This window comes from Sapajus apella, unplaced genomic scaffold, assembly GCF_009761245.1.
Source record: "Sapajus apella isolate SASKATOON/1434 unplaced genomic scaffold, GSC_monkey_1.0 scaffold12, whole genome shotgun sequence".
Taxonomy (NCBI): Eukaryota; Metazoa; Chordata; class Mammalia; order Primates; family Cebidae; genus Sapajus; species Sapajus apella.
In genome coordinates, this window is record NW_022436952.1 from 7652814 (window position 1) to 7680460 (window position 27647).

Here is a 27647-nt window from a genome sequence, read left to right on the forward strand (position 1 = left end):
TCTTGACGACCTTTTTGCTTAAGAGTTTCCAGCTGAGGTGGGGGGGAGCGAATGGGGGGTGGGCAAAGGCATTTCTCAAGACCGGGCCTGGGGCCTGGGTCGGGAAGGAGGAGGGAGAGCCTGTACAGGGATGAATAATGGAACAGGAGCGGAGGTATCCGGGGCTCTGAGTGCCGACTCAGCACTTCTTCGCTGGCTCCTTCAGGAGATGCCCCCACCCCGCCTCCCTCCCCTCTCCCGGGCACCCTGTAGGCCGGGCTGGGCTGGACAAGAACCTGGATTCAGACTCCCCAGGGATCAAGAGCAGGGACCACACGGGAAGGACAGTTCCCCGTCACAGGCGGGGAACACAGGTATGGAGGGGCACCTCAAGTGGCTTCCAGAGACACAGAGAATTGGGGCAATGCTGAGGGCCCAGCCCAGGCCCTCTCCACCACACCTGCTGAAGCTCTTTATAATCCCCTTCTCTGCAGCTGCCTTAGAGAGTGACTCAGAACATGTGGCACATGTCTGTGGGCCTTAGTTTCCCCAACTGTTGATGGCCTCTGGGCTACCTTCCACTTCTGAAGTCCATCTCCCAGCCTAGAATGTGTAGCTGAGAACACTTGTGTTCCTGCCCCAGGTGTGACATCATCCTGTTTGATTGGGGAACTCCTTAGACATCCCCAAGGCAGTGAGCTGTGTATCTCCCCATCCTCCCCGCTCCCCCGCACCACCAGCCCCAGGGCCTAGGAGAGGAGTTTGCATTGAAGTTCCCCTCCGAGTTCCAGATCCACCTCTGTCCTCCCGAGAGCCTAAGGGCTGTGTCTCCCTCCTCAGAGTAGCAGGGCTTCCAGGCCTTGAACTCTGGCTCCTCCTGAGCCTGGCACTTCCTCTAGGACGGGGCTGCATTTCTCCCTCCTCCTTCCTTGGAGGAAGGCACCGAGTTGGCAAGTGGCATTGGTGGTACTGAAAGAGCTGGTGACTCGGTCTTCTGTTTTTAAATTTCCAGCCCTGTCTCAGGGGTCCTGTGGCCTGGCCAACCAGGCCTTGCAATGGCAGGACGGGGAAGTGATCCTCCTTCAGCTCCTCCCCTTGTTGAGCCCTCCAATGGTTCTTCCCTTGAAGGGGAGGTGGGGCCTAGCCCAGTCTGTGCATCTATTTGCCCTTTGCGCTCCCCCACTGGAAACCAACCCAGACAATTGCACTTGACCCCACTTACCAGACAAGTCCAAGTGAAGATAAGCTGGAGCCTGGGACGGCTCCTACTCCAGCGATTCCCGTGGGAATCTGCTGGAGCTGGAGGCCTGTCACAGCTCTGGCTCTTATCTATAGCAGGAAGGACCCCGGGCCTTGGTCTCCAGTGCTGAAATGTCATCTCACCCCTCATCCGGCCTCCAGCCCGCAGGCACCATCAGCACAGCACCAAACAGAACAAGACTAATTGACATCTCTCCCCCTCATCTGACTTTCAAAGCACACTCACTCAATACAGTACTTCCTTGACTTCTCAAAGTAATTTGGTGAGACTGGTATCTTATGCTGACTTTACAGATGAGGAAACTGAGGCTCACAGCAAGGAAGGAACTGTCACAAGGCCACACAGCAGATAAATGATAGACTGGCGTCTGAGTCTCCCAATGCCTCTTCCTCTTATCTTCCCATTGTTGACTTCATGCTGTTCCAGCCATGGTGTAGCCCATGTAGTTTCTCTTTAAAACATCCTAGCTGGTGCCATGGATCACACCTGTAATCCTAGCACTTTGGGAGGCCAAGATGGGTGGATCGCTTGGGCCCAGGAGTTCGAGACCAGCCTGGGGAACACGGCATAATCTCATCTTTACAAAAAATATGCTAACTAGCTTGGCCTGGAGCCCATAGTCCCAGCTACTCATGGGGGCTGAGGTGGGAGGGTCACTTGAGAATGGGAGTTTGAGTCTGCAGTGAGCTGTGAGCGCACCTCTGCACTCCAACCCGGACAACAGAGCAAGACCCTGTCTCAGAAAAAACCCGAGCCAACCAACCAACCAACCAACCAAAGCAACAAACTAACAAGAAAAACAAACAAAAAACTATCCTGCCTGTCCTCGGCCGCAAAACAAAAAGCGAAAAAGATGACTGGGTCCCTCAGAACTGCCGGGCAGCCCTGCGGTGCTTCAGGGCTGGGAAGAATCCACGTTGAGAGTTGGGAGGAACTTCCTAGGGGAAGGTTCCCAGAGGAGGACTGTGTGCCGTTGAGGTGACGAGAGAGGCACGACTAGAAGGTGGAGGTGAGAGGCTGGCTCCTTGACTCAGGGAGATGGCTGCCCTGGGGCATGGGGTACCCGCTGTACCCTTCCCATTCAAGCACTTGGGTGTAGCATTGCCCACTCTGGGTACCGCTTCTCCAAGACACAAAGCCTGGGGAAGATGAAGTCCCCACCACCTAGGTTGGAATGAAGTGACCGGATCTTGCGACCTTGACAGGAAGGTATGGGTGCCGCACGGGGGACGGGTGGGAGGGAGGGTGGCCCGGAAGAAGATGACTGCAGAAGGGAAGAAGGAAGCCTTTGACCAATTCTCCTGTCATATCAAAGGAAGAGAGAAGATAGGCCAGGGCATGGAGGTGGGAGAACCTGATGAATGTGGGTCAGATGCGGCTCCTTGCAGGATAGGGTGGAGGCGCACCAGCCTCTGAGCCTGGAGCAGACGGTGGCGGACGGCACTGTGCAACTGGCCCACTTTGATGCTCAAGTTAATCTAACTGGACTCCAACAAGGCTAATTCCTCCCACCCTGTCACTACTAATTCAGCTCCAGAATCAAAACTCGCTGACCCCAGACCAGTCCCCAGGCCCCACCCTGTTCCCTCATTGGACAGAACCTCCTTGCAGCCCAGTAGGAGTCAGCCTGGAGGTAATCACTGCATCATGCTTTAAAGCCACTAAGCAAGCTCCGAATGGGGGGCAGCAGGTTTCACTTACCTTGCCTGGCCGCCTGCCCAGGGCAGGCAGGATGCAGCTGGGGGAGGGCTCCACTTTGTCGCTTGCTCTCTCCCTGACTCTCTGCCTTGGAGATGGTTGTCTCCTTGCCCACCTCACTTCACCCCTTCTCTGTTTAGACATTGGAATTGAAAGATACAGGAAGTGATTCCCTCAAAGCAGGAAAAGTGAGAACTGGCGAAGATCACTCCCCTGGCTGACCTCCACCATCCTCTCCTGCCCCCTTAGCCTAAATTCTGTAAATGCACATCAGGAGAGTCTGAGTGGTAGCTGGAAGGCAGAGTTCACTCCTCTGAGATGGAAATTCTGTCTCCCCCATCCATGGGGTGGCTGCCAGTCTAGCTGAGATGAAGGCTGGAGGGGCAGGGATGGATGGGAGAAGCCACCGGGGAAGGTGACGTGGAGGGCCTGGTGCAGAACAGTGACCACGTAAGGTACCACTGCTTCCTTCTGGAGATCCTCGAACAAGTGGCTTAACCTCGTCAAGCGTCAGTCTCTTCTGTAAAATGGTGATCCTAGTATTGTGCTTCCTTCATGGGACCGAAGTGGGGATTAATGGGGTCAGGCAGTCCCAATCAGTGTGAGTTCTCATTGTCTGCACTCCCATTTCTGTGTGGAAGTTGGTTGGAAGTGCAGGCTGGCCTCCCAGTGACTGCTGGGGACAAGGGGCACAGGGAGCTGTGAGTCGTGCTTTGCTGAGGGGCTGAGATGAGGGACTGGAGAGGAATGGGAGGACAGGGAGGACACTGTGTGTTACGGAGGCTGCCTTCCTGGAGGGGCAGGGTGATGGTGAGGTGGTGAGAATATAGAGAAGGAGTTGCCCCTCCCATGTGATTCTTAAAGAGGCAGTTTGACACGACTACCACTCCCAGCTCCATGCAGAATTGCACTGATGTTCTCCGCCCTTTGTCCTTAATCACTATAGGACAAGGAAGCCTGGGGGTGGGGGGAGCGGGGGTGGGAAGAGGAGTCCTCTCTAAGGGCACTCTATGGAGATGGCTCTGAGGGACGCTCCAGGAACACTGCTGCCCTCTAGGTGCCCCCTGTGGGATCCCACCTGCTGGTCAGCTCCTAAGAGCCCTCTTTCCATGCCATATCCCACAGCTGTGGCTGCAAGTGCTGAGGATTAGGAGAGAAGGGGCTGGGAAGACAGTGTGGCTTGTCGAGCAGGGAGAAACTTGGGGGCCACTCATGTTTGGGGCCAGGAGTCATGAACACTAGAGAGTTACACTCAGGCAGGCAGTGGCTCCATGAGGCCACTGATACTGTTCCTAGGAAAAGGAAGGGCCGATGCATCCTGCCCGCATTACTCTGCTGCTCGTGGTGGTGCAGGTGTAGGAAGGTAGGTGTTGGGGACCACAACCATGGCAGTCGTGGCGGTGGTGACTATGGGGATCATAGCGATGGTGATAACCGTGGCCATGGGAGTCGTGGTGGTGATAGTTGTGATTCTGGTAGCAATGCTGATGGCGGTGGCATCATGATGTGGTCATAGTGGTGCTGGTGTTGTTAGAAGTGGTGGTGGCAGTGGTGGTGATGGTGATGGTGGTGATGATGGTGATGGTGGTGATGGTGATGTGGTGATGGTGATGATGGTGATCGTGGTGATGGTGGTGATGGTGGTGATGGTGATGGTGGTGGTGCTGGTCATGATGATGGTGGTCACAGTGGTGCTGGTTTTGGTATAGATGTTTGTGGTTATAGTGATGGTGGGAGACTCAGCAAAGGAATATCTTGATCATCTCCATACTATCTATGATATGGTAAGTCAAGCCAAGGCATCACATTATAAACTAACTGCTCCTATCAAATAACTAACACACCAGAACATCAGCTCCATAAGGAGCTGCATGAATCCCCAAGGCCTAGAACAGTGTGTGGCATATAGCAGATGCTCAATAAATACATGCTGAATGAATAAAAGGGAAGTGAGTTCCTTCTTGTGATGAACACTATGTACTTCATTTGATCCTCACCACATCTTTTCAAAATTTCCATTTTAGAGATGAGAAAACTGAGGCCAAAAGAGGTGATTTAACCTGCCTAAGACCACACAGGAGTCAGCACTGGGGAAGAGGGAGGGAGGAGTAACACCCAGGCTGGTCCCACTTCCCGGGCAGTGCTCTTTCCTCCACACACTTTGCAGCCGCTCTCCCCACCAGCACTCAGCATTACATAGTGGTCTTGCACTTGGGTTTAATCATAGAAATACTGCTAATAATAGTAACAACTGCTGTTTGTAATTGTTCGAGTAAGGCTTAAATGATCAGGGCGATGGAAATTATTAATAACCCAGGCCCAGCCATAGCAGTGTGGGTCATATTAAATTGTGTTGAGATGGATAACGTTAGCAATAATAGTAACTGGGATCATAAATTAATAACAGGAGTATTTAAATTAATGCCACACTGTCGATACCCTTAGTCGTAAGCAGCTTGAAGCTGCTGTTAGTACTAATGTTCCCCCTTCCTGCCTTTTATGAATTCAGCTGAGAGGAAGGGAGGTCTAGAAAAGCAGCAGGAGGAGGAGACATCTTAGATGCAGTCCCTGTCTGGAAGTAGTGAGTGAATCCTTCGTGATTTCTGAAGAGGTGCTTCCTGGCCTCTCATGCCCAGCCATGGAGGTGGCGGCTCACCAGCATTCGTGCTCAAAGCCACCATGATATCTACCTGTCCTTTCCAGGTCAGAACTGTCCCCTGGACTTTACGGATTACACAGGAAGGAAATTCACAGGACAGATTTTTTTCCCCCATGAGTGAATGAATTAGCTTCAGCCAATCTTGGAAGTCACGTATGGACTGCCAGTATGCCCTCTTCACAAGGAGTCTTTTTTTTTTTTTTTTTTTTTTTTAAGATGGAGTTTTTGCTCTGTTGCTCAAGATTTCGGCTGACTGCAACCTCCACCTCCTGAGTTCAAGTGATTCTCCTGCCTCAGCCTCCCAAATAGCTGGGACTACAGCCGTAAGCCACCATGCCCGACTAATTTTCATATTTTTAGTAGAGATGAGGTTTCACCATGTTGGCCAGGCTGGTCTTGAACTCTTGACCTCAGCTAATCCACCCGCTTTGGCCTCCCAAAGTGCTGAGATTACAGGTGTGAGCCGCGGTGCCTGGCCCATAGGTACTCTTGATCTCCCTTTTGTTTCCATAGCTGGGAGGGTAGTGAGTTTTTTTTTTCAAGGAGGAAGCTGAAATCCGAACATGGCCAAGATTTGGGTGCAAGGATGGGCTTTGCAGACACCTCCAACCACCAGCTCTGTGCTCCAGGGTCTTGATGTCTGGAAATAAAGAAATGGAGGGAACAGGCAAGGGGTAAGCATGGGGGTAGATGGCATACTTTTTGGGTTGGGAAGCATATTATTTGGACTTTCCAAGGTTTCTAGGGCAAGACGAGTTTGGTCCTAGTACATGGATGGGTACACAGAGATGAGTCCATTTCACCACTTTTCTGTTTATTCCCTTCTACGGAACTTTCTTGAACCCTACTGTACACCAGGAATTCAGAGAAGAAACCACAATCCCTGCCTACAGAGTTCATAAGCCCATGGAGCCACTCACAGTCTAGTGGCGTCTATTCTGTTGAAGAGGCAGCTGTTTGTTTATGAGTGTCAGTGTGTGTGTGCGCTCATGAATGTGTGTGTGCTTGTGTGACTGTATACATATGAGGGCTTGTGCAGACATGACTGCCTGCATACATGCATGTATGAATGTGTAGGTATGCACGTTTGCATGTCTGAGTCACATATGTGCGTGTGCATGCCTGCAGAGATGCATGTGTAAGACAGGTCGACACGAGTGCATGGAGGACGGTGCGGGCACACGTAAGTGCACGAGCACACCTACAGGTGAGCCTGAGAATGTGTATTCCTGTGCGCTGTGTGCACACCTGTGACCCCTTCAAATCCCTCATTTGAGAATCAAACGTTGTCGAAATGGACTCCACCTTGAATGTCTGAAGAGAATGGCTGAAGTCAGGCCGCCTGCGCCCTTCCCCTCCCCCTAGGACTCTGCCCAGGGACCTCTTTCACTGGGAAGTGGAGAGGTGGGCACAGGGGTGGAGATGGGGTGATGGACAGAGATGAAGGGCAGGGAGGGCAAGCGGGCATTCTTAGTGATAGGTGCCAGGTAGGGAGCGAGGCTCCAGGGAGAAGGTGAAGCCAGAGGCAGAGGAAGATGGGTAAGAGAGTGAACCCTGCGGTGGGCCGCAGCCAGAGAGAACGGGAACCGCAGTGGGGACGCCCTGGTCCCTGGGCCCACAGCATCCGGGACAGACCCGCAGTAGCGCGGGCCGGGAACTGGGTACCAGGGCGGGATGGGTGAGAGGTTCTAAGGAACAGGGCGGGGAGAAGTGGCAGCGGGGTGCGGGGAACCTCACGCCCTCCCTTTGCCTCCGCTCCCCACCCCGAGGCGGCGGGGCGGGCGGGCGCGGTTCCGGGGGTGGGCGGGCTGGGCGGGGCGGAGGCGGGGCCGCCGCACTGGCTTCACCCAGCCCCTCCCGCCCGCAGCCAGAGCGAGCCGAGCCGCGGCCAGCTCCTGCGGGCGCGGGGTGCGCTGGAGCACGGCGCAGCGCAGCCCCATCCGTCCGCAGAACGGACAGAGCTGGAAGCCTAGCGCTGCCGCGGGAGGCGAGCAATGGGGGCAGGTGCCATCGGCCGCGCCATGGACGGGCCGCGCCTGCTGCTGTTGCTGCTTCTTGGGGTGAGTGTTAGCCTGAGGGGGCCCGCTCCCTTTCCTGGGATCAGAACTCCGAGGGGAGCCGGGCGCCGCCACCCAGGAAACAGAACAGAGCGTTGGGGTCCCAGATGCTGAGGGTGGGTGTTGGGAGAGGCGCTCTGATGCCGGGACCACGAAGGAGAGCCTAGGGTTCTCGGAGCGCAGAAGCGACCCTGACTCCTAGCTTGGAGATGCGGGCAAGACCGGAGCACGGATGCCGGTCCTCAGGTACCGTGGAGGGCGGTGAGGGAGATCGGAGGGGTCTTTCGGGAGGTGGCATGGGGCTCTCGGATGCCCAGGTTCTTCGGAAGAGGACACTCCAATGCCGGGATCCTGGAGGGACTTTCCCCTCAGCATCTCTGTCTCTGGAGAGTCGCGGGACGGAACCCAGGCGAGAAAAGGAGGGGGAGCGGGAAGTCGGACTAGAGATGTGAGGGGCGAGCTGGGCTGGGGCGGGGAGCCCAGGACCAGGGGATGGAACAATGGAGGAGGTCGGAGGGACTGGAGACAGAGGGGACCCGGCAAGGACAATGGGGACCGGCCAGACAATGGGGGGGAGGGGCGTCGGAGGGAGAGGTTGGGGAGCGGGAGAGCGGTGGACGAGAAGTGGGTTAGGGAGGGCAGAAGAGGGGCGACAGCCAGGGCTGCAGAGAGATGGAAGCAAAAGGAAAGCGGACGGAGCGGGGCGCGCACCCTAAAGTGATCGGGCCTCACTGAGGGACAGTGAGACGAGGAGGGAGAGCGGAGGCTTGGACATTTTCCGCGCCTGTCCCCGCGCTTTTGCTGGTGGCCTCGCCCAGTCCCGGAATTGTGGCTGGGATCTAAGGCTGGGAGGGGAGCACCCACTTCGCCAGGTCGAACCCGCTCCCCAAGTTCCCCCACGGCCGGCGGGCTCCTCCGACGCGCATGTTCTCATGGCTTGAAGCAGCGCGGCGGATCGCGAGGGATGGAGCCAGTGTGCCCGGACCCCGGTTGGCGGCGGCTACGTCTCAGGGTGCAGAGCGCCCGGGCGCACTAGGCGGGGACCCGTCCCGGCAGCGCGCAGCTCTGGCCGCGCAGGCGGGAGGCAGCCGGCAGGGGGCGCTGCGGGGCGAGGCAAGTGTCGTCTGCGGCAGCCTGCGAGTCTGGGGCTGCGCTCCGCCCCCTACCGAGATGCGCGACCCGAGCGCCGCGCCCACCGCGCTCCGTGGGCTCCCGCGCCTCGAAGGGTCGTGATCGTGTCTGCGCCTCGCCTGGCTCTCGGTGCAAGCAGCTAGATACCTAACGAGACGGGGGCGCCCGGACGCCTCGGATTCTGTCGCACGGTGTCCTGAGCCACCAACTCGGCCAAGGTCGGGGGGTCCTCCGGGCAGTCCGACGAGATTGTCAGGTGTGGCCTGCTGTGTGGCCATGAACCAAAAGCCCTGGAAGGTCTGGCCATGGAGGAAGCGTCTTCACTCTCCTTGCCGGCATCTTTCATCTGAGCACTGTGCCCCAAATCCCGGTTTTACAGATAGGGAGACTGAGGCTCTGAGAGTTTAAACGACTTGGCCAAGATCTCACAGCAAGTTGGGCCAGAGTCGTGGCTAGACTCCCCCGACCTGGTTCCCAGCTCGGCACTCCCCTACCTCTTCAGGGGGCAGCCGCTGTCCCAGCTCGGGGTCAAGACTGCGTTTCCCAGCAGGGGCGGGGTTGACACCTTCCCCAGAGTCAGGCAGCAGTGGAGCCTGCGGGTAGGGTGGGCAGAGACCCTGTCCGGGCGCGGGCCCCACCCCAAAAGCTCAGCCCCGGTTATTTGGAGCTGTCGGGACCTGTGGCCGCGTCCGGGGATTTGGGAGTGACCGCGGGCACGTCTACTGACTAACGCTGCCGGTTAGAGACACCGTTCAGATGCGGGTGGGCCAGCGTGGACCAGGAGGGCGGGGAGGAGGGACGGGGTGGTCTCTAGTCCGGATCCCGGAGGGACAACGACGTGGGCTCCCGGTCTGAGCAGGAGCGAGGGTCCCCGCGCGAAGACGCAAGGAAGGATGGGAGCTGGGCGTGGAGAGCCTGGGCGCTGGGGAAGGTGGACCCGGACCGGAACCTGCCGTCTGCACCCCCTGCGGCTCCCGCCTCCGCCTCTGCGCGCGGCTGCTCCGTCTGGGCGAGCTGTGCGCGGTCCGAGTTTCTTCCTGGGCCGCGACGAGAGAGACAGCGCTGAAACCAGAGCGCGTCCCGGCGGGTCGGCTGGCGGGCCGCGCCGGTAATGGAGGCACTTTGTCATTCAGACGTCTGTAACCAGAGCCGCCGGGCTGGCTAATGCGCCTAATAGGGATGGAGCGAGGGCAGCAAATGGGCGTGCGTGAGCTGCCGGGCTGGGGTGGATGGTGGATGGGGAGGCAGCTCCGGGGTTGATGGGCCCCCACGCCACTGTACCAGCCCAGTCTGGCTCAAGCGCCTTGCTTCCTCCCCGGGGGCCCGGTTTGGGAGGCGGGATTAGTCGAATGTGCTGAGTCCCTACTACGTGCTCGCACTGCCCTGACACTTTCTCTTGAGTTATTTAATACTTATGAAGTCCTAGCAAGGTGAATTTAGTTATTGCCACCTCATAGTTGAGGAAACAGGACCTTCCAGACTTTCAGGCCCGAGACCAGGCTCCCTCAGTGAGTCGGTGGTGGCGTCTTTGTTGAAAGCCATAATGCTTGGCCTGGGATGTTCTCTTTCCTCCATATGCCAGGCTCCCTCCCTCCCCTACCTTTCAGATCGCGGAAGGAGTCGAGGTGCTAAACTGTCATTAGTCTGAGAGATTAAATCGTGCGCTCTGTCTTTGGCCCCATGCATTTAGAGCCCAGCCCCTGCGAGCTCTCGAGTCTCCAGGCTGCATTGTCTCAGGTCATTAGCTCCTTTCCTTGAAACTCTTCCCCCGTCCGAAGGGAGTGAGGGGTATGTGCTGGTGCTTCCCCTGGGTTTGCATCAACCTCAAAGGCCTTTTGACCTCCAGGTATTTGAAAACCTCTCCCATCCTCATCCCAAGGCGGTCACCATGGTCCCATTCACTTACAGAGCCCTTTGCTGAATCTATTGTGAATGGTCAGGGCTGATTACACTGAAACATTCATATGGTTTCAAATACTTTCAACTGTTTTGCTGTTTCTCTCTTTCTTCTAAAAACACGAAGATTCTTTTCTTTTCTTTTTTTTTTTTTTTTTGAGACAGAGTCTCATCCTGTCGCCCAGGCTGGAATGCAATGGCATGATCTCAGCTCACTGCAACCCGCACCTCCCAGGTTCAAGCGATTCTCCTGCCTCAGCCTCCCAGGCAGCTGGGATTCCAGGTGTCTGCCACCACATTTGGCTAATTTTTTGTATTTTTAGTAGAGATGGGGTTTCATCATGTTGGCCAGGCTGATCTCGAACTCCTGACCTCGTGATCCTCCCACCTCCATCTCCCAAAGTGCTGGGATTACAGGTATGAGCCTGTAATACTTAAAAGTAATACTTAAAAGTCAATTCATCTTAGAATCCTTTCACCTTAGTTCCTTGTAAGCCTTGAAATGGCCAAAACAAAAACATTACAAAGGTTCTTAAAAATGGGATGAAATCATTCTATCAAATGTGAAATGACTAAGTGTGACACATACAAATTTCAGGCAAATGTATCTGTCATTCCCAGAAATTAATCCTTTGGATCTGATTTTGGAGCAATTAGCCTGAACACTAGTCACCCCTCCCTACTTGGCTAAACTCCCTCTTCCTCCCTGGGGTCTCCCTAAGACAAAACACGTCTTTGATAACTAACATTTATTAAATTCCTACTATAGACCAGACATATTTGCATAAATTATTTCACTTAATTCTCCCAGCAATCTGGGCAGTAGACATTACCAACCCAATGTTTTAGGTGAGAAAAACTGAGGTTTAGGGAGATTAAGTAATTTGCCCAAAGTAACATACTATTAAGAAGCAGATCTAGGATTTTGCAACATAGGGAACACAAAACAAACACAGGAAATGCATGGTTGCTAATTATCTGACCCCTACACCAAATGCAAGTTTTAAGAGAGGAGAGAGGACCTCAGGCTGCAGCAGGGAGAACAGGCTTCTTGGCAGGGGCGTTTGCACAAAGCCCCTACACCACCCAAGACCACTGTAGACACACCCCCTCAGCCATCCAGAGTCCAGGTCTCTGCTGACCTCAACTAACTGGAACACAGCCAATAGCTACAAAGTAGACAGAAAAGAAGGGTCCCAAAGTACATAAGCACCTTACGCACTCGTGTAATACTTACGGCAATCCTACGATGCAGGTACTATCATGATTACCCAATTATGAGGAAACTGAGGCACAGAGATTCCAAACCTGACCCAGGTCGAGTGAGGAGCCAGGATTCAGACTGGCGCCAGAGCTCACATGTTGTACTCAGAGGCCTGCCTCCTCCTGGTCTCCTGGTTCAGATCCTATTTACATACCTCTCTACCAAGGCGAGTTCCACCGTTTCTGTCTTCTTTATTTTTTTTTTCCGCAAGCTCCACCTCCCGGGTTCAAGTAATTCTTCTGCCTCAGCCTCCCAAGTAGCTGAAATTACAGGCATGCGCCACCACGCCCAGCTAATTTTGTATTTTTAGTAGAGTTGGGGTTTCTCCATGTTGGTCAGGCTGGTCTCGAACTCCTAACCTCAGATGATCCACCTGCCTTGGCCTCCCAAAGTGCTGGGATTACAGGTGTGAGCCACTGCACCAGCCAAGTTCTAGTTTCTGATGATTCAATTAGACCTTAAATAAATTAGAGCGGTGGGGGAAGGGCTGCTTCAGGTCACACTCTGGTAGCAGCAGGTGACAACTGATACCTTGACAGGAAGGCAGGCGACAGAAAAACTATATTTAAAAAAAAAAAAGCTGACGGGAGAACGCAAAAAGATGAAAGTATCATAATTTGGGAAAAGAATACAAGAGTTTCCCTGCATTGCAGACCAGAATAAGCGATGGTGTAAATACCAAGTCCCTGAGTCATGGGAAGCCATGAAGTTTTGCTCCAGAGACAGGGAAGGGTGCAGCCACCATGGTGAAAAGGAAAAATGATGAGAGCAGCAAAACCTTGGCAGTCAGGAATCTCGGCTATCCGACAGTCGCTCTCCCAGAGTTCTGGTTAATTGAGGTCATACAGTGTTTTCATGTATTTCAACTCCACATGTGTATGCATTGGGTCCCTACTGTGTGCCAGATCCTGCGTCAGGCCCTGGGACAATCCAGGGAGCAATCCAGCTCCCACAGGGAGCTGACAGTCCAGTGAGGGAGTCTATACAGTTCAGGCCAGACAAGAGCAGAGAGAACTGGAGAACAGGCTGGATGTGTAACATGGCAGCCCCACCTAATCTGCGGGCGCTGGGTGCAACAGGACCACTTCCTCGAGGAAGTGACATTGAAGCAGAGCCCTAAAGGATGAAAAGAAATCAGAACAGGCCCTTCTGGAATGTTGCCTCTGGAGGCAAAGCCTGCATCTGGGACCCCAGGCTCCTGGTCTGCAGATGTTCCCAGCACTGAGTGCTGCAGCGGCCTGGGAGGAGAGGCAGCAACACCAAGGTTCTCCCCCCAACAGCTTAACCACCCCCCACCCCTGCCTGCAGCCTGCGCCTGTCCTGCTGGTCTCATGGGGACCACAGGCTCCGGCCTGGGTTGATCCAACCTGTCTATCCCCCTGCCTCCTCTGTTTCCTTCCCCACCAAACCTTGGTGAGACCACAGGTTATTTTAACAGACTGGAGGGAAAGGAGTGTCTTGGCCATAATCTGGCCAATGTGGAAGATGTAGAATGCCCTCAACAAGCTTGTAAAGCTTCCCTCTGGTCCCACCACCCCAGAGCCATACTTCTCTGCATCAAATGAGGGCTGCATGGTCTGGAGCCAGCAAAGCAGGCTTTGGAGTTTTATTAGACATTAAGTTTTTTTTTAAGGAACAGAAATATAAAGCAAGCTTCCAGCAGCCCCTTCTCCCCTCCCCACCGGGAATCTGGTGTTAAATTGTTCCATCCATGAGCAAAGATGCTTCAGTGGCAGGAACCTGATTCCCCTTTCCCTTGGTTTCAGCGCTGTTCCCAGTGGTCACATAGGGGAGGGGGAGGGCTGGTTGCTGGAAATCAAACCCGGGCAGGGCAGGGCTGCTGGGCAGTGAGAGCAGCCACCGTCACATCATTGATAACTGTTCTCTGTTTTCTCCCCATCTTGGTGCCAGGCACTTTGCCAAACAGCAGGTCCTTGGCCCTGGCACCAGGCTGTCGCCATCGCTGTAGAGAGATGAAGACTCAGAGGGAAGTTGGGCAGGCAAGACCCCCAGTGCAGAGTCAGGATTCGAACCCAAGACCCTAGCCCTCTGCTTTCTGCACTTGGGCATGGACACCTCCCATTTATTATTTAACATGTGAAATTAAGGACCTGGAGGAGGGCCCTGCTGGCCTTTGTTCGAAAAAGGCCCTCCTCTGGGCCCACGCAGCCCTGCAGTTGCAAAACTTAGCGAATGGAGTTTGGGTAGGTTTCAGCTCTGCTTGCCCCGTTGGCTGGGAGCCCTGTGCAGCAGGGTGCGGCCTGTCCAACCATTCACGACATCCCTGCTGGAAGGCCCTCCACTGGACCTCGGGCCGCCTTCCCATGTGGTGTATCCTTGGGATTCCAGGAGTTGCTGCCACCCAAGATGAACTTTGCAGAAGGTCAGCAGCCAAAGCTCTGACCTCACACCCGCAGCAGCCTGCTCGGGCACACTGTCCCTCATTTGCCTTTCTCCCTGTCAGCTTTGATGTGCCTAATGCCTCCCTGGTGAGCTCATCCCAGCCCAGGTGGTTCTAATAGAAGGCAGTAGGAGGGGGTGTTTGATTCCCCGGAAGAACCCTCCCCTTTCCCTTGCCAGTCTGACCCTCTGATCTCCCTCCATCCAGGTGTCCCTTGGAGGTGCCAAGGAGACATGCCCCACAGGCCTGTACACACATGGCGGGGAGTGCTGCAAGGCCTGCAACCTGGGCGAGGGTGTGGCCCAGCCTTGTGGAGCCAACCAGACCGTGTGTGAGCCCTGCCTGGACAGTGAGTACAGGGTAGTGGGCAGGAGGAGGGGAGAAGAATGGGAGGGAGGAGAGGGGAGAAGAGGAGGGGGGCTGGGGAGGAGCATGCCCAGCAGAGGCCTTATTAGTGGGCAGGCTCCCCTGCCCACCACTGTAAGGTCACTGGAAGTGGGTCTGACCCAGTATAGGAGGCAGATAGGAGAAGCTGAGAATGGAGAAGGGAAGTGTGCAGAGGAAGGAGGGGAACCCCATGGGGGATCTCCAAGGGGTGCCCATTCCCAGCTCTGAATTAGCCAGAGACCTGGTAGAAGAGTGTGGCCAGGCAGGGAGGAGTAGCTGATGCTACGACCAGCTAAAAATATCATCTGCACTGCAAAATCAATGGCTGCCACTTATCCTCGCTGTGCTTGGGGGAAGGGAGAGGAGGATCAAATCCTGGCTGCCCTGGAGACTGACCTTGGGGGATCCTGGGGCTGTGGCTTCTCCTTCCTACAAGGCCAACACTTCTCCAGCTTTGACCGGGAAGCAGAATTTTCCTGAAGCAACAGGGATGGGGGTCAGGGCGCTATGAGGATGTCCATACTGTGGGGTGACAGAGGGGAGTGGAGGGGAGACGGGGAGATGTGCCCACTCCTGCCTGGGATTTCTTTCTTTCTTTCTTTTTTGAGACGGAGCCTTGCTCTGTTGCCCAGGTTGGGAGTGCAGGGGCTATGACCTGGACTCACTACAACCTCCACCTCCCGGGTTCAAGCGATTCTTATCCCTCAGCCTCCTGAGTAGCTGGGACTACAGGTGCACACCACCACCCCTGGCTAATTTTTGTATTTTTGGTAGAGATGGGGTTTTACCATGTGGTCCAAGCTGGTCTTGAACTCCTGGCCTCAAGTGATCCACCTGCCTGGGCCTCCCAAAGTGATGGGATTAGAGGCATAAGCCACCACGATCAACCCTGTCTGGGATTTTTTTCCAAAAGGGAGAGAATCTCATCTTCCAGGGCTGGTGGGTCTGGGCCCCTTGGCCCCAGTCTTGCCCAGGGTCTGAATCCCTTCCTGCTTTTGAGTCAGTCCCCCAAGTCCTAGTTGCTGCCTTTGGGCTGTGGGCTCCCTGCCCTTTTCCTGATGACTGCCAGTCATATTCTGCCTTCTACTTGGCACTTGATGCCCACCTGGAGGGCTCAAGGGAACCATACTTAGATTATTCTTTAATCCTTGGGAATAAGGGGATAGCCACCTGCATCCCTCATGTTTCCTCTGGATGTCCCCCAAGTCCATCTGTCCTTCAGGCAACCTCAACTCTTGGTGTGCACCAGACACGCTGTTTTCCCATCTCTGTGCTTGTGGATCTTGTAACCCCATTCCCCAGCTAAGAGATGCCTGGGCCTGTGTGTGGAGGGGGACATTCTCCAATGCCTTTGCCATCTTGCTGTCTGGCCACCTGCTCTGGTCCTGGCCTAATAGGGTTTCCATCCTAGGGCAGGGGTGGCCAACCATCAGCTATCCTAGAACTCCAAATCTGCCTCTCTCGCTTCCGAGACTCCAGCCGGGGGCTCTCCTCCCGGGACCTAAATGATGGGAACCCTCTCCCTTCAGTCAAAGGATCTTCAGCAGGAATTGGGGTGAAGGAGACCAGGAGAGGAAGTTCCAGGATCTCTGGAAGAGAAGGGAAGCAGGCAGAGAGGTGGCTTTGAGAATCCTCCCTCCCACTTCCTCCCCTCCCTTTTCCCCCTCCTTCCCTATCTCCCCCTCCTCCATCTCCAGCTGCGTTAACAGGCTGCTTTTACAAGCCCACTTTATGGGATGGAGACCCCAGTGGACTTTCCCTCTATCCTTAAAACGTTTCCACAAGGAAACCTATTAAGCCCCTGCCTTCATTCTCTGCCAAAAAAGACCACACTTTTCACACTGCCTAAAACCCTCTCCCAGGAGTTTTCTGCTAATTTTCTGTGTTTTGCCATGAGCAGGGTTCTCCTCTTCTCCTCCTATGTGACTAGACCCACCCTCTGTCACATGCCAGCCAGCTAAGACCCTCTTGTTTGTGTAGATCAGACATCCTGCCTTGGCTGTTGGTGTTTCTTTCTGCTGTCTGACCATATTCCTACCACCAAAGTTCACTGTCCTTATCACTGCCCACCCCCATGGGGCCCGATCTTTATATGATCCCAACTATATGCCAAGGCTTTATGGCTGAATTTCATTTATTCCTCAGAACCCTGTGACTGCAGATATTTCTCCTTATTTTTACAGAGAAAAAAAAAGCTCAGAGAGGTTAAGTAAAACACCCAAAGACACACACTAATAAGTCATGGAAGTGGATTTTGAATCCAGACCTGCCTGCTTCTAGGAAAAGGGATACAGGGTTCCTCTGTCAGAACAGATTTGAAACTAAAGTATCTCTCCAGGCCCTTCTTCCTGGGTCTTTTCTTCTCTCCTCCACCCCCGTTTCTTTTTTCTTTTCTTCTTCTTCTTCTTTTTTGAGCCCGTGTCTCGCTCTGTCGCCCAGGCTGGAGTCCAGTGGTGCAATCTTGGCTCACTGTAACCTCTCCCAAGTAGCTGGGATTACCGGCATGCACCACCATGCCCAGCTAATTTTTGTATTTTTTGTAGAGATGGAGTTTCACCATGTTGGCCAGGCTGGTCTTGAACTCCTGGCCTCAAGCGATCTGCCCACCTTGGCCTCCCAAAGTGCTCGGATTAAAGACATGAGCCACCATGCACAGCCTCTGTCCCCAGTTCTGCCCCTTTCGCTTCTCTCTGGCTTTTCCTTCTTTGCCTCCCCTTCCCCCGGCCACAACCCCCAAGCCAGTGAGCCCTTGCTCTGTCTTGTCTCCGATGCCTTTGAATAGTGTTGAGACCTCCACATGCCTCAGTTTCCCCCCAATGGCACTTTAACCTTTCTGCTTCTACTTCCACATTCTGGACAATCTATCCTTCCCTGGTTCTCAGGTTCCTAAATCTATGCTCTTCCTGTCCTTGGAGCAAGGATAGGTCCTGCCAGATCCAGGTGGCACAGAGTTCTCCACCCAAGGCTGGAAGGGGCGAAGAAGATCTGGCCCTGCTCCTTCCCCTCCCTGAAAAAGGAGGCGAGGACCCTGGCATGCCTGCCCTCCTTCTCCTTATTCTGGAGTGCACATCCACTAATTAGAAAACATAAGTGAAGAATGAGCTTGGACCTCCCCCTTACATGCTGGCCAAAAGGGCAGAGGACTGCATGTGCAGATCTCAAAAGGGTGATCATGTAGAGTTGTGCAGTTTGTGTACTGATCAACAATATCCACCTGAGAGAGCAAATGTGGGGCTAGGACCCAGCTCCCTAGCTTCAGTGGCTCCTGCTTTACCTGAACCCTCTTGCCTACAGATCCGTCCCCACCCTCAAGAGCCAAGCCCTTCAGCAGCGTGTGGGCAGCGCCATGGCTGGGAAATTCTTCTGTCTAACCCTGGTCACTCCCATTCAGGCCGCACCTTAGCCCCCACCTGTGTGGAGAGGATCTCAAGGCAGATAATGCACCGGTGGCTCCCTAGGGGAAGGCCTACCTTGCCTGGACTGGGTTAGCAGCCCAGCACTGGCCGGCGGGGAGGGCTGGGTGGGAACCACGTTCAGATTATTCCTTAATCATGCCGGGAACATATACAGACTTGGGATTTCTCAAAGAGAATTTGCCGAGAAACTTACGGGCACCAGCTGGGTTATCCCGGAAAACCTCTGGGCCAGTGCTTCTGGGGCCTGGAGGATGGGGCTCCAGGCCTCCTCCCCCTTTCCCAGGTGGCTGCCACCAACTTTCACAGGCTGGGGGTCAGGGTCCCTTGGAAGAGGGTGGGAGTCGATGAGAAGGCGAAACTGCAGGAAGGAAGTCAGCGTCCCGGCAGGCCGTGGGAGAGGGAGAGACTCCAGCTCCTGCGTCCAGGGCGCCCAGAGAGCAGACGACTAAATCTGGTGTCCGCTGCACGCAGGCGTGACGTTCTCCGACGTGGTGAGCGCGACTGAGCCGTGCAAGCCGTGCACCGAGTGCGTGGGGCTGCAGAGCATGTCTGCGCCTTGCGTGGAGGCCGACGATGCCGTGTGCCGCTGCGCCTACGGTTACTACCAGGACGAGACAACCGGGCGCTGCGAGGCTTGCCGCGTGTGCGAGGCGGGCTCCGGCCTCGTGTTCTCGTGCCAAGACAAGCAGAACACCGTGTGCGAGGAGTGCCCCGACGGCACGTACTCCGACGAGGCCAACCACGTGGACCCGTGCCTGCCCTGCACAGTGTGCGAGGACACCGAGCGTCAGCTGCGCGAGTGCACGCGCTGGGCTGATGCCGAGTGCGAGGGTGAGCGCAGCTCCGGGGCAGGGAGTGGGGGTTGCAGGGGTGGGCTGGGTGCATACGGAAGGGCACCCTCTGGGGGTCAACAAGGACCCCGCCTGGCCTGCTGGTGCAGCTCTGTGACCTTGAGGCAGTGTGCACCTTCCCTGAGCCTCAGGTCTTTCCTGAGGGAGAAAGTCGTTCCGATCCTGTCTCACCAAAGAACCCTTCTTACTATTTCCTTCTTTGGGCTAAGTATTTGGAAAGTGGGCGTTCTCAGCGTTCCAGGCCTCGGGTACTACACTGTAACTCATCCTCCGGGGCTCATATCTCTGTGGCTGCCAGCTAGTGATTAGATGGACAGCAAGCACCTCGAAGATGACCACTGCCCCCAGGGCACAGAACAGGATGGGTCTGATCCTTGAGGCAGGCTTTCTGAACTGGAAGAGCAGCCTGAAGACCCTCAGGAGCTGGGACCCTTTGACTCTGAGCCCTGGTCTAGGTCCATGGTGGGTTTTGGCTGTGGGACCTGAGATGGAACCCACCCTGTCCTTATCTGACGCTAGGGAGTCCACTTCTGCCTCTGGGCCGCAATTTCCTCACTGGTCATGCGGTTACCAGGGTTGGGGTGGGTTAGGGAACACACAGTGGGGCTGGCCCAATTCAACTTGCTCTGTCTAGGGAAGTGGTCAGCAGTTCTGCAGTTTAGTGAAAGATGAGGGGGTACAGGGAACACTAAGGGTGGCAGGCCTGCAGCTCAAAAGCCCGGGGACAAGGCAGAGTACGCTTGGGGCTTTCAGCTCCAGGGGTGATGGGAACTAGGTGTGCCCACCTTAGCCAGACACAGGCCCCAAGGAGATGGGGTGGTTCTCGGGATGGGAGAGGCAAGCCCCATGGGAGCCAGGGCAGACCTATTTTTGTCTCTGGCTGGTGACGTCCATCTCAGGGGAGACAGGTGGGCTTTTCCACTACGGGGAGAGGCTGGCAGTGCCTTTACATCCTGCCCATCATCCTGCGGCCATGCACACACTGAGTTATTTCCCTTTGAGACCTAACCTTCATCCTCAGGTTGCCGTTACCCTGAGCAGGCAGCACAGCACCTCCTGCAGTAAGCCCCTAGTTTGATGGGAGAGATAGCCTTTGCCCCAGTCTAATGAGAGAGATGGTCCCAGCACGTGGTTTCCAGCTGAAGGAGAGGCAGCCCTCACTTTAGAGATTCCCCATCCTGATGGAGGCAGCAGAGCTTCTGCTTCAGTCAGTACCCAGATCTCCTGCCCCTGGGGACCCTCCAGTCCGACAGTGGCTCCAACAACCCACACCTACCTTCCAAGTCCGGCGATCTCTGGCTCTAGGAGCTCAGGATGGGGAGGGCTATTTAGCTGGGCATTGAGCTTGGCCAGGTTGAGTGTGAAGCTTCCTGCCTTGGGGAAGGGGGTGGAGAAAGAATGAGGAGTAGGATGTGGTGGTTCTGGTGGCAGTTGCCATGGGCCAGGAGACAGGCAAGTGGCATTAGATGCCAGGCAGAGTGCAGGGAGGGTTTTAGCAGCCAGGCAGCAGGCAAGCAGGCAGCACATTTCTGTGGGCAAGTCCAGGCCAGCCAGTGGAGGGGTGGCGGGGACCCAGGAGTGCGGCTACAGCAAAGAAAGGTGGTGGCTGGGGGAGGAGCAGGCTCTGCCTTTTGGGGCATTCACAGATTTCCTCCCAGATACCAGCCCACTTTCCCAGCCACCCTGAAGGAGGAGGGTGCTCCTGAGGGTGTATTCATCCAGGACCCTGTTCCCCTTTCAGCTTCAGGCTCTGAAGGGTTAAATGTCAGCTCTGGGACAACCGACCATTTCAGGAAATGGAATTTGATTCTTGGTTTGGTTGCCCCCTCCCCTCCAGCATACCATACTGCCATGCATGTATGTTTCAGGTGTCAACATAGTGACTCACCCACCCTCAGGGCAGAAGGGCTCCCCCCAGCCCCAGTGAAATTCGGGTTGGGTAGGGGTAACATGGTCCCTCCTTCCAGCCCGGAAATGGCTGTCAGGACCTGCCAAGGGCTTAGTGGGTTGGAATGCTAGTGGACACGGCCACATCTGGATCTCATCCCCCCCCGCCCGCAGTCAGAGGGGGTTGGAGAGATGAGGGCAGCTCCCTGAAAGTCAGCACCGCCTCTAGTCTGGCCATGCCTTGCCACCCTCCCAGCCCTCCCCTACCATGCTCTGATCTAGGTGATGGTCTCATTCACCGGTACCCAACGATGCACACTCTTTCAGCCTCTGGCTTGGGATCAGTCTGAGCTGAGCTGTGTCTCCAGCCTCTGGGCTTGGGCTGCCCCACAGCTTGCTCAGTTCCCTGGCAGAGCAAGAGAAGACCCTCCCCAGTCCAGCGCTCCACCTGGGGCTGCCAGAAGACAGGGCTCCGTCTCCTTCACTCCCTCCACCCCTCCCAGGACTGAGACGGGAAGGGTGGGACAGGGTGGCAGATGGCAACCCCTCACCGCTGGCAGCCAGATGGATTCCAGATTCATATCTGGGGGCTTTGCCCCCCAGAAGGTGCTGAAAATCGGCCTTTGAAGCATTTTCATCTTGAGTGGAAGAGGTCAGAAGGTGGGTGGGCGGCTTCCACTCCTGCTTGGGTGGGCAAAGTAGGGGTTGGGTGGGCAGAGCTGGGAGCAAGGTACCCTCCCCTTTACCCCACTGGCATGTCCTGTCTGCTTTCCCTCCCTGCCTCAGGCATGGGAAGCGAGGAGGGAGGGGGCAGGCAACTTTGCCCAGACAAGTATCCCCAGGCTGTCCAGAGCCCACAATCCCCAGCACTGCCCTGGCTGTGTGGCAGAATGGAAAATCCCACCCACCGGTGCCAGGAAGGGCTGGGTTCCCTGGCAGGGAGGCTGGCAATGCCCACTTAGCATGAGAGATTCTAGGTGGGTGGCAAGTCACAGTCAGCCTCCTGCTGAGGCAGTGAGCTGGACCTGCCTCAATGGCCCCCTCTCCACACCCTCTCTGCTTTCTGACCGAGGAACATTGGGGCTACTTGATGCTGTCTTCTCTGGGTGGGAGGATCAGGCTAGGTGGGAGCCAGGCGAGACAGGAAACAGGCTGGCCACTGTCCAAGGGCTGGCTGGAGGGGGGCAACGCAGCTGCCCTGCACCCCTCCTCTCCACCCAAGCCTAGAGCCCAGGATGTGAGAGTGGAAAAGTTGGGGAGGGAGAGCTGAGGTGCAGCTCCCAGGGAGGTGGTGCGGGGGAAGCACTTCTCTGACCAGACCTGAATACCTTCTTCTTTCCTTAGGACAGGAGTGACTGGGGTCATCTAGGATAAGCTGGGGCCAGAGACACATTTCCCGGAGTGATTCCAGCTCGAGCCTCTCTGTGGCCAGGCTTCTTTGTGTGTTTGCTCCCATCCAGGCCTCTGGGTACCCAGGGAGACGGCATAGAATTCCAGGACCACAGCCCCACATGGAAGGGAGCTTCGAGACAGTCACTTTTAATAGCCCCATTAGATGGATGAGGATACTGAGGTCCTGAGAGAAAAGGGGGCTGGGCCAGAGTCACCCAGCAAGTCAGTGATGGAGCTGAAGCTCCATCTGCGCACTTACAGGCCTTGCTCTTCAGCGTCATGATGTCAGACATACAATCCGAGCCCCCACTCTGTGCATAACAGCTGGGCATAAGAGACCTGGAGCCAGGGCGGGAACACGAGAAGAAGGTTGCCGTAGGTCAGACCTAAAAGGGAGGGGCGGGGAAAGTGGGTCCTCACTCCTGTGGCCTTTTCTCCCAGAGATCCCTGGCCGTTGGATTACACGGTCCGTACCCCCCGAGGGCTCAGACGTCACAGCCCCCAGCACCCAGGAGCCTGAGGCACCTCCAGAACAAGACATCATAGCAAGCACAGTGGCAGATGCGGTGACCACAGTGATGGGCAGCTCCCAGCCTGTGGTGACACGAGGCACCACTGACAACCTCATCCCCGTCTATTGCTCCATCCTGGCTGCCGTGGTTGTGGGCCTTGTGGCCTACATAGCCTTCAAGAGGTGAGAGAGGGCATGGTGGGAACACAGAAGGGAGATGTTTGCCCTCGAGGAAGACTTTGCCATGACCTTGACCTGAAACACACACAGTCTTTTAACTCAACCCCAAACCAAACTCATCTTCACTCATCATACGCCGCCCCACTCCAGGGTGCAGCAGCTCAGCAGGAAGTGAGGGGAGCGGACCCACCCTGTCCTGTCCTGTCCTGCCTCCAGCCCCTCCCACTCCCACGCCACACCCTCCCTGACTCCCAACCCCCCACTGCTTGTGTCCTCATCCCCCTGCGTGTGTCTCTTCCCCATCCCTTGCCACACTTGGAATCCAGGAATTCAGGATGCGCGGGAACTCCCAGAAAGCACTTTAAAGCTTTAAATGCATTTTCCATTTTTACTAAAAAAAAAAAACCATCAAATAACACATGCATGTTTAGGAAAATGCTTACAAGACCAGTATCTTGGGCCGGGCGCGGTGGCTCACGCCTGTAATCCCAGCACTTTGGGAGGCCGAGGCAGGTGGATCACGAGGTTAAGAGATCGAGACCATCCTGGTCAACATGGTGAAACCCCGTCTCTACTAAAAATACAAAAAATCAGCTGGGCATGGTGGCACGTGCCTGTAGTCCCAGCTGCTCAGGAGGCTGAAGCAGGAGAATTGCCTGAACCCAGGAGGCGGAGGCTGCGGTGAGCCGAGATCGCGCCATTGCACTCCAGCCTGGGTAACAAGAGCGAAACTCCATCTCAAAAAAAAAAAAAAAAAAAAGACCAGTATCTTTCAAACAAAAAGTAAAAGTCCCCTTCTATCTCTTCAAATCCCACTCCTCTCCTTATTGGAATCTGCTTGGAATGGATCCTTCCCATTGCCAACTATTTTCTGCGTGTCTTTTTTATAAGCATGTATGTAAACCTTTTATAATGACATGTAAACAGAGGGCTTTTTAGGTATCAGTGGGATCACATTGTACATATTCCATAGCTTACTTTTTCACTCAGTCTCCCTCAGGAGACCTTTCCTCAGGAATGTAGATTAGCTGATCATTTGTAACCACTCGTTCAATAGCATGGCTGGATGGTAATTTATTTAGTCAGTGCCCTATTGATGGACATTTGTTTTTTTTTCCAGTTTTTTGTTATTGCTTATAATTGCAGAGGAAATCTTTGTATATATCACTGCCCACATGTGGGAGTATTTTAGAAGGGTAGATGGGGAGAAGTGGAGTTCCTCAGCACTGCTCATTTCAGGAACATTTACTGAACACTTACAGAGGCTCCCTCCACCCTCATGGAACTTTCAGGGTAGGCGGGGGTGGGAGGGGGGTAGGGGGCGTTGGGGGGCAGATATGTAAAGAGGAGCCTTAGATGCTGAGGTGGCAGTTAATAGTTGGGCACGCCATGCCCCTGGCCCTAGCATGGCAGAGCACAGATACCTCAGCTGCATCAGCCATTACAGCCCCTCTCCCTGTGATACCCGGCCTGTCCTCTGCCTCTGCCTCCAGGTGGAACAGCTGCAAACAGAACAAGCAAGGAGCCAACAGCCGGCCGGTGAACCAGACGCCCCCACCAGAGGGAGAAAAACTTCACAGTGACAGCGGCATCTCCGTGGACAGCCAGAGCCTGCAAGACCAGCAGCCCCACACGCAGACGGCCTCAGGCCAGGGTGAGCAGGGGCCTGCTGGGGAGCTGAGGCTGAGGAAGCAGAAGCGGTTAAGATTAGACTCTAGGAAGGACTGGGGGAGTGGGCTGGCTCAGCGGTGCCCTGTAGATGGATGGAGATGCTGGCTGAGGGGAATGGGAGGGAGAGGTCCACTCCAGGGGAAGGACTTGGGAAATGGAGGCTTTTACAAGTTGGAGCATCTAGACTCATCAAGCTAATTGTCCCCCCTGGGGGCTAATTACTGCTAAAGTAGCTGCAATTAGCCTCCTGCCCTGGACTTCAGGGGAGCAGGTAGTTAAGTGTGTACCCTAATTAGTGGCCCACGGCCCAGCTCCCGGACCCTTGCTGCAGTTGTCTGGAACTGAGAAGTCCTGTCTCCTCCTTTGCCATGATTAATTGCTGGCGGGGAAGGGAGGAGGGTTGGGGGTAGGGATTGGGCTGGAGTGACAGGAAGAAGGGACAGTGAGTCCCCCCCGGCACCCCAGCCAGGACTTGTTTTGGCCCTAGACCTCCAGATGGGGAGGAGCACTGCCTCGGCCCTTCTTGGGCCTTGCCCTCATGCCCACTATTGGGGAAAGGGGTTCGGGGGTAGGACCTGACTCTCCTCTGGGTTTTCTGCAGCCCTCAAGGGTGACGGAGGTCTCTACAGCAGCTTGCCCCCAGCCAAGCGAGAAGAGGTGGAGAAGCTTCTCAACGGCTCTGCAGGGGACACTTGGCGGCACCTGGCGGGAGAGCTGGGCTACCAGCCTGAGCACATAGACTCCTTTACCCACGAGGCCTGCCCCGTCCGCGCCTTGCTCACCAGCTGGGCCGCCCAGGACAGCGCCACACTGGATGCCCTTCTGGCCGCCCTGCGCCGCATCCAGCGAGCTGACCTTGTGGAGAGCCTGTGCAGCGAGTCCACTGCCACATCCCCGGTGTGAGCCCAGCTGGGGAGCCCCTGCCCCACCCCACATTCCGACAAGCGACGCTCCAGCCAACCCCCGTGGAGTCCGCAGCCCCACCCTTGGGCGAGGCCCACCTGGCAGAACTGAGCTCCTCTGGGCAGGACCTCGGAGTCCAGGCCCCCAAACCGCAGCCCTGTTGGTGCAGCCTGTGTGGCCCCCTCACTTCTGACGACACTCCCTGTCTAGCAAGAGACATGCCCCTGCTGCCCGCCCCCCAGCCCTGCCCCTGCCCCCTCACAATCTCAGGCCACCTGCCGCCTTCTCCCACACTGCTAGGTGGGCCAGTCCCTCCCACCGCAGCAGGTGTCATATCTGGGGGGCTGACACCAGAGATGGTATTGGGGGAAGTGACAAGGCCCCAGAGACTCAGAGGGAGGAACTAAGGAACCAGAGCCTCGGACTCTACACTGTGAACTTGGGAGCAAGGGAGCATCCCAGTGCCCTCAACCCTCCCTCAGTCCCCCTCACCCCCCACCCCAGCCTAAGATGAAGAGGATCAGAGGCCTGTCAGAGCTGGGAGAGGATTTCAAAGCTCAGCCCACTCCCCTCATATAGATCAGTGAGGCCCAGAGAGAGGCCATGACTCACCCAAAGCTGCACAGCAATGGGAAGGGGCCTCTCTAAATGAGGGGCCTCAGGTTTGCCTGATGCTGGGGGGAAGGTGGCAGGTGACCCTCTGGGAAATGGCTTGAAGCCAAGTCAGCTTTGCCTGCCACATCTCAGACCCCTGCCTTTCCCCGCTGCCTGCCCACCTGTGGAGATGGGATGCTTGCCCAGGGCCTGGTCCATGATGGAATCAGGTTTGAGGTTTGTGGAAAGGGTGCTGCTTCCCTCTGCCTGTCCTTCTCAGGCATGCCTATGTGACATCTGTGGCATGGCTCCTGTGTGTAGCCCTCCATCCTGGCACAGCCCCGGAGCCAACACTGGCCCCTAGAATCAGCCTAGGGGTCAGGGACTAAGGACTCCTCACCTCGCAACACAGATGCATGTACACATACAGGAGGAGGAACCTCATTTTTCTCCATGAGTTCTTTCTCTTGGGCTGAGACCGGATCCTGCCCGGGGCAGCTGCCAGAGAAGCATCGGAGGGAATTGAGGTCTGCTGGGCTGTCTTCACTCGCCCCCGGGTTTGGCGGGCCAAGGACTGCCGAGGCCAGAGCTGGCGTTTGTTTTCAAGGGCCTGCACGTGGAGGAATGCTCCCCCATCCTCCCCTTCCCTGCAAGCACAGGGTTGGCTGGGCCCAGAAGGTTGTGATGAAGAAACGTGGGCCAGTGTGGGAATGTGGCAAGAAGGAATTGACTTCAACTGTGACCCGTGGGGATTTCTCCCAGCTCTAGAGGACTCTGCAAAGGACTGTTTTTTCCTGAGCTTGGCCAGAACGGGGCCGTGAGGCCTCAGTGGCCTTTCCACCCACTCCCTGTCCTGTTCTGTTTTGCCTGATGTTGGAATGAGTGTGGCTCCCCTGTATTTAGCATGACAAGCCCCAGGCAGGCTGTGCACTGACACCCACCCCTCCCCAGCCCAGGGTTCCCCCCGCCCTGTGGATGGGACTAGGAGCAATGTAGTAGATGGCAAGTCTTTGACCTCAATCTGTGATGAAGGGAGGGAAGTCACCTGCTGGCCCCTCACCTGGGCACCTGGGGAGTAAGACAGAGTCTGAGTGTATTTATTTTCCTCCCCAGCAGGTAGGAATTGAGGGTATTGGGGGCTTTGCAAGTATGTTTTAGCATGTGTTTGGTTCTGGGGCCCCTGTTTTCTCCCTTTGGGCTGAGATGGAACCCTTCTGGCCCCTCAGCTGGAAGCCATGAGCTCCAGACCCCCAGGAACCCTCCTGTTACCTCCCCTCCTTGCCTCCTGTGTAATCATTTCTTGGGCCCTCCTGAAACTTACACATAAAACATAAGTGATGAACATTAAATAGCAAAGAAAGAAAAATAGTGGAAAGAGATTTTCTGGAAATACACATGGTTTGAGTTGTTTGGGATTGGGTGTGTGGCAGGGACCCAGGTATAATTTCCAATTCAGTCAGTTCCTGCCCTCTTTTCCCCCACACCAAATGGGGAAGTTTTAACAGAAAT

At 55.6% G+C, this 27647-nt stretch overlaps 1 protein-coding gene across 2 annotated transcripts; it reads left to right on the forward strand.

Moving 5' to 3' along the window:
- Positions 1-7466: 7466 nt before the first annotated feature.
- On the forward strand, positions 7467-27506 carry NGFR (nerve growth factor receptor). 2 transcript variants are annotated; one of them, XM_032279939.1, is made up of 6 exons: positions 7467-7657; positions 14554-14695; positions 18621-18980; positions 22721-22973; positions 24464-24624; positions 25243-27506. In XM_032279939.1, exons 1-6 carry the CDS (start codon positions 7592-7594, stop codon positions 25542-25544), a joined length of 1284 nt encoding a protein of 427 aa, XP_032135830.1. In that variant the 5' UTR covers positions 7467-7591; the 3' UTR covers positions 25545-27506. The 2 variants fall into 2 exon arrangements, with proteins under 2 accessions (XP_032135830.1, XP_032135829.1); XM_032279938.1 differs by lacking the exon at positions 7467-7657 and adding an exon at positions 13786-14434.
- The last annotated feature ends 141 nt before the right edge of the window (positions 27507-27647 follow it).

Bases quoted from the DNA above. Each gene is read 5' to 3' on its own strand.
- NGFR (XM_032279938.1), top strand. From the start codon at position 14,270: ATGTGGTGTATCCTTGGGATTCCAGGAGTTGCTGCCACCCAAGATGAA. The intron at 18,981-22,720 runs GTGAGCGCAGCT...CTTTTCTCCCAG, and splicing joins GGCTGATGCCGAGTGCGAGG to AGATCCCTGGCCGTTGGATT. The intron at 24,625-25,242 runs GTGAGCAGGGGC...GGTTTTCTGCAG, and splicing joins GCAGACGGCCTCAGGCCAGG to CCCTCAAGGGTGACGGAGGT.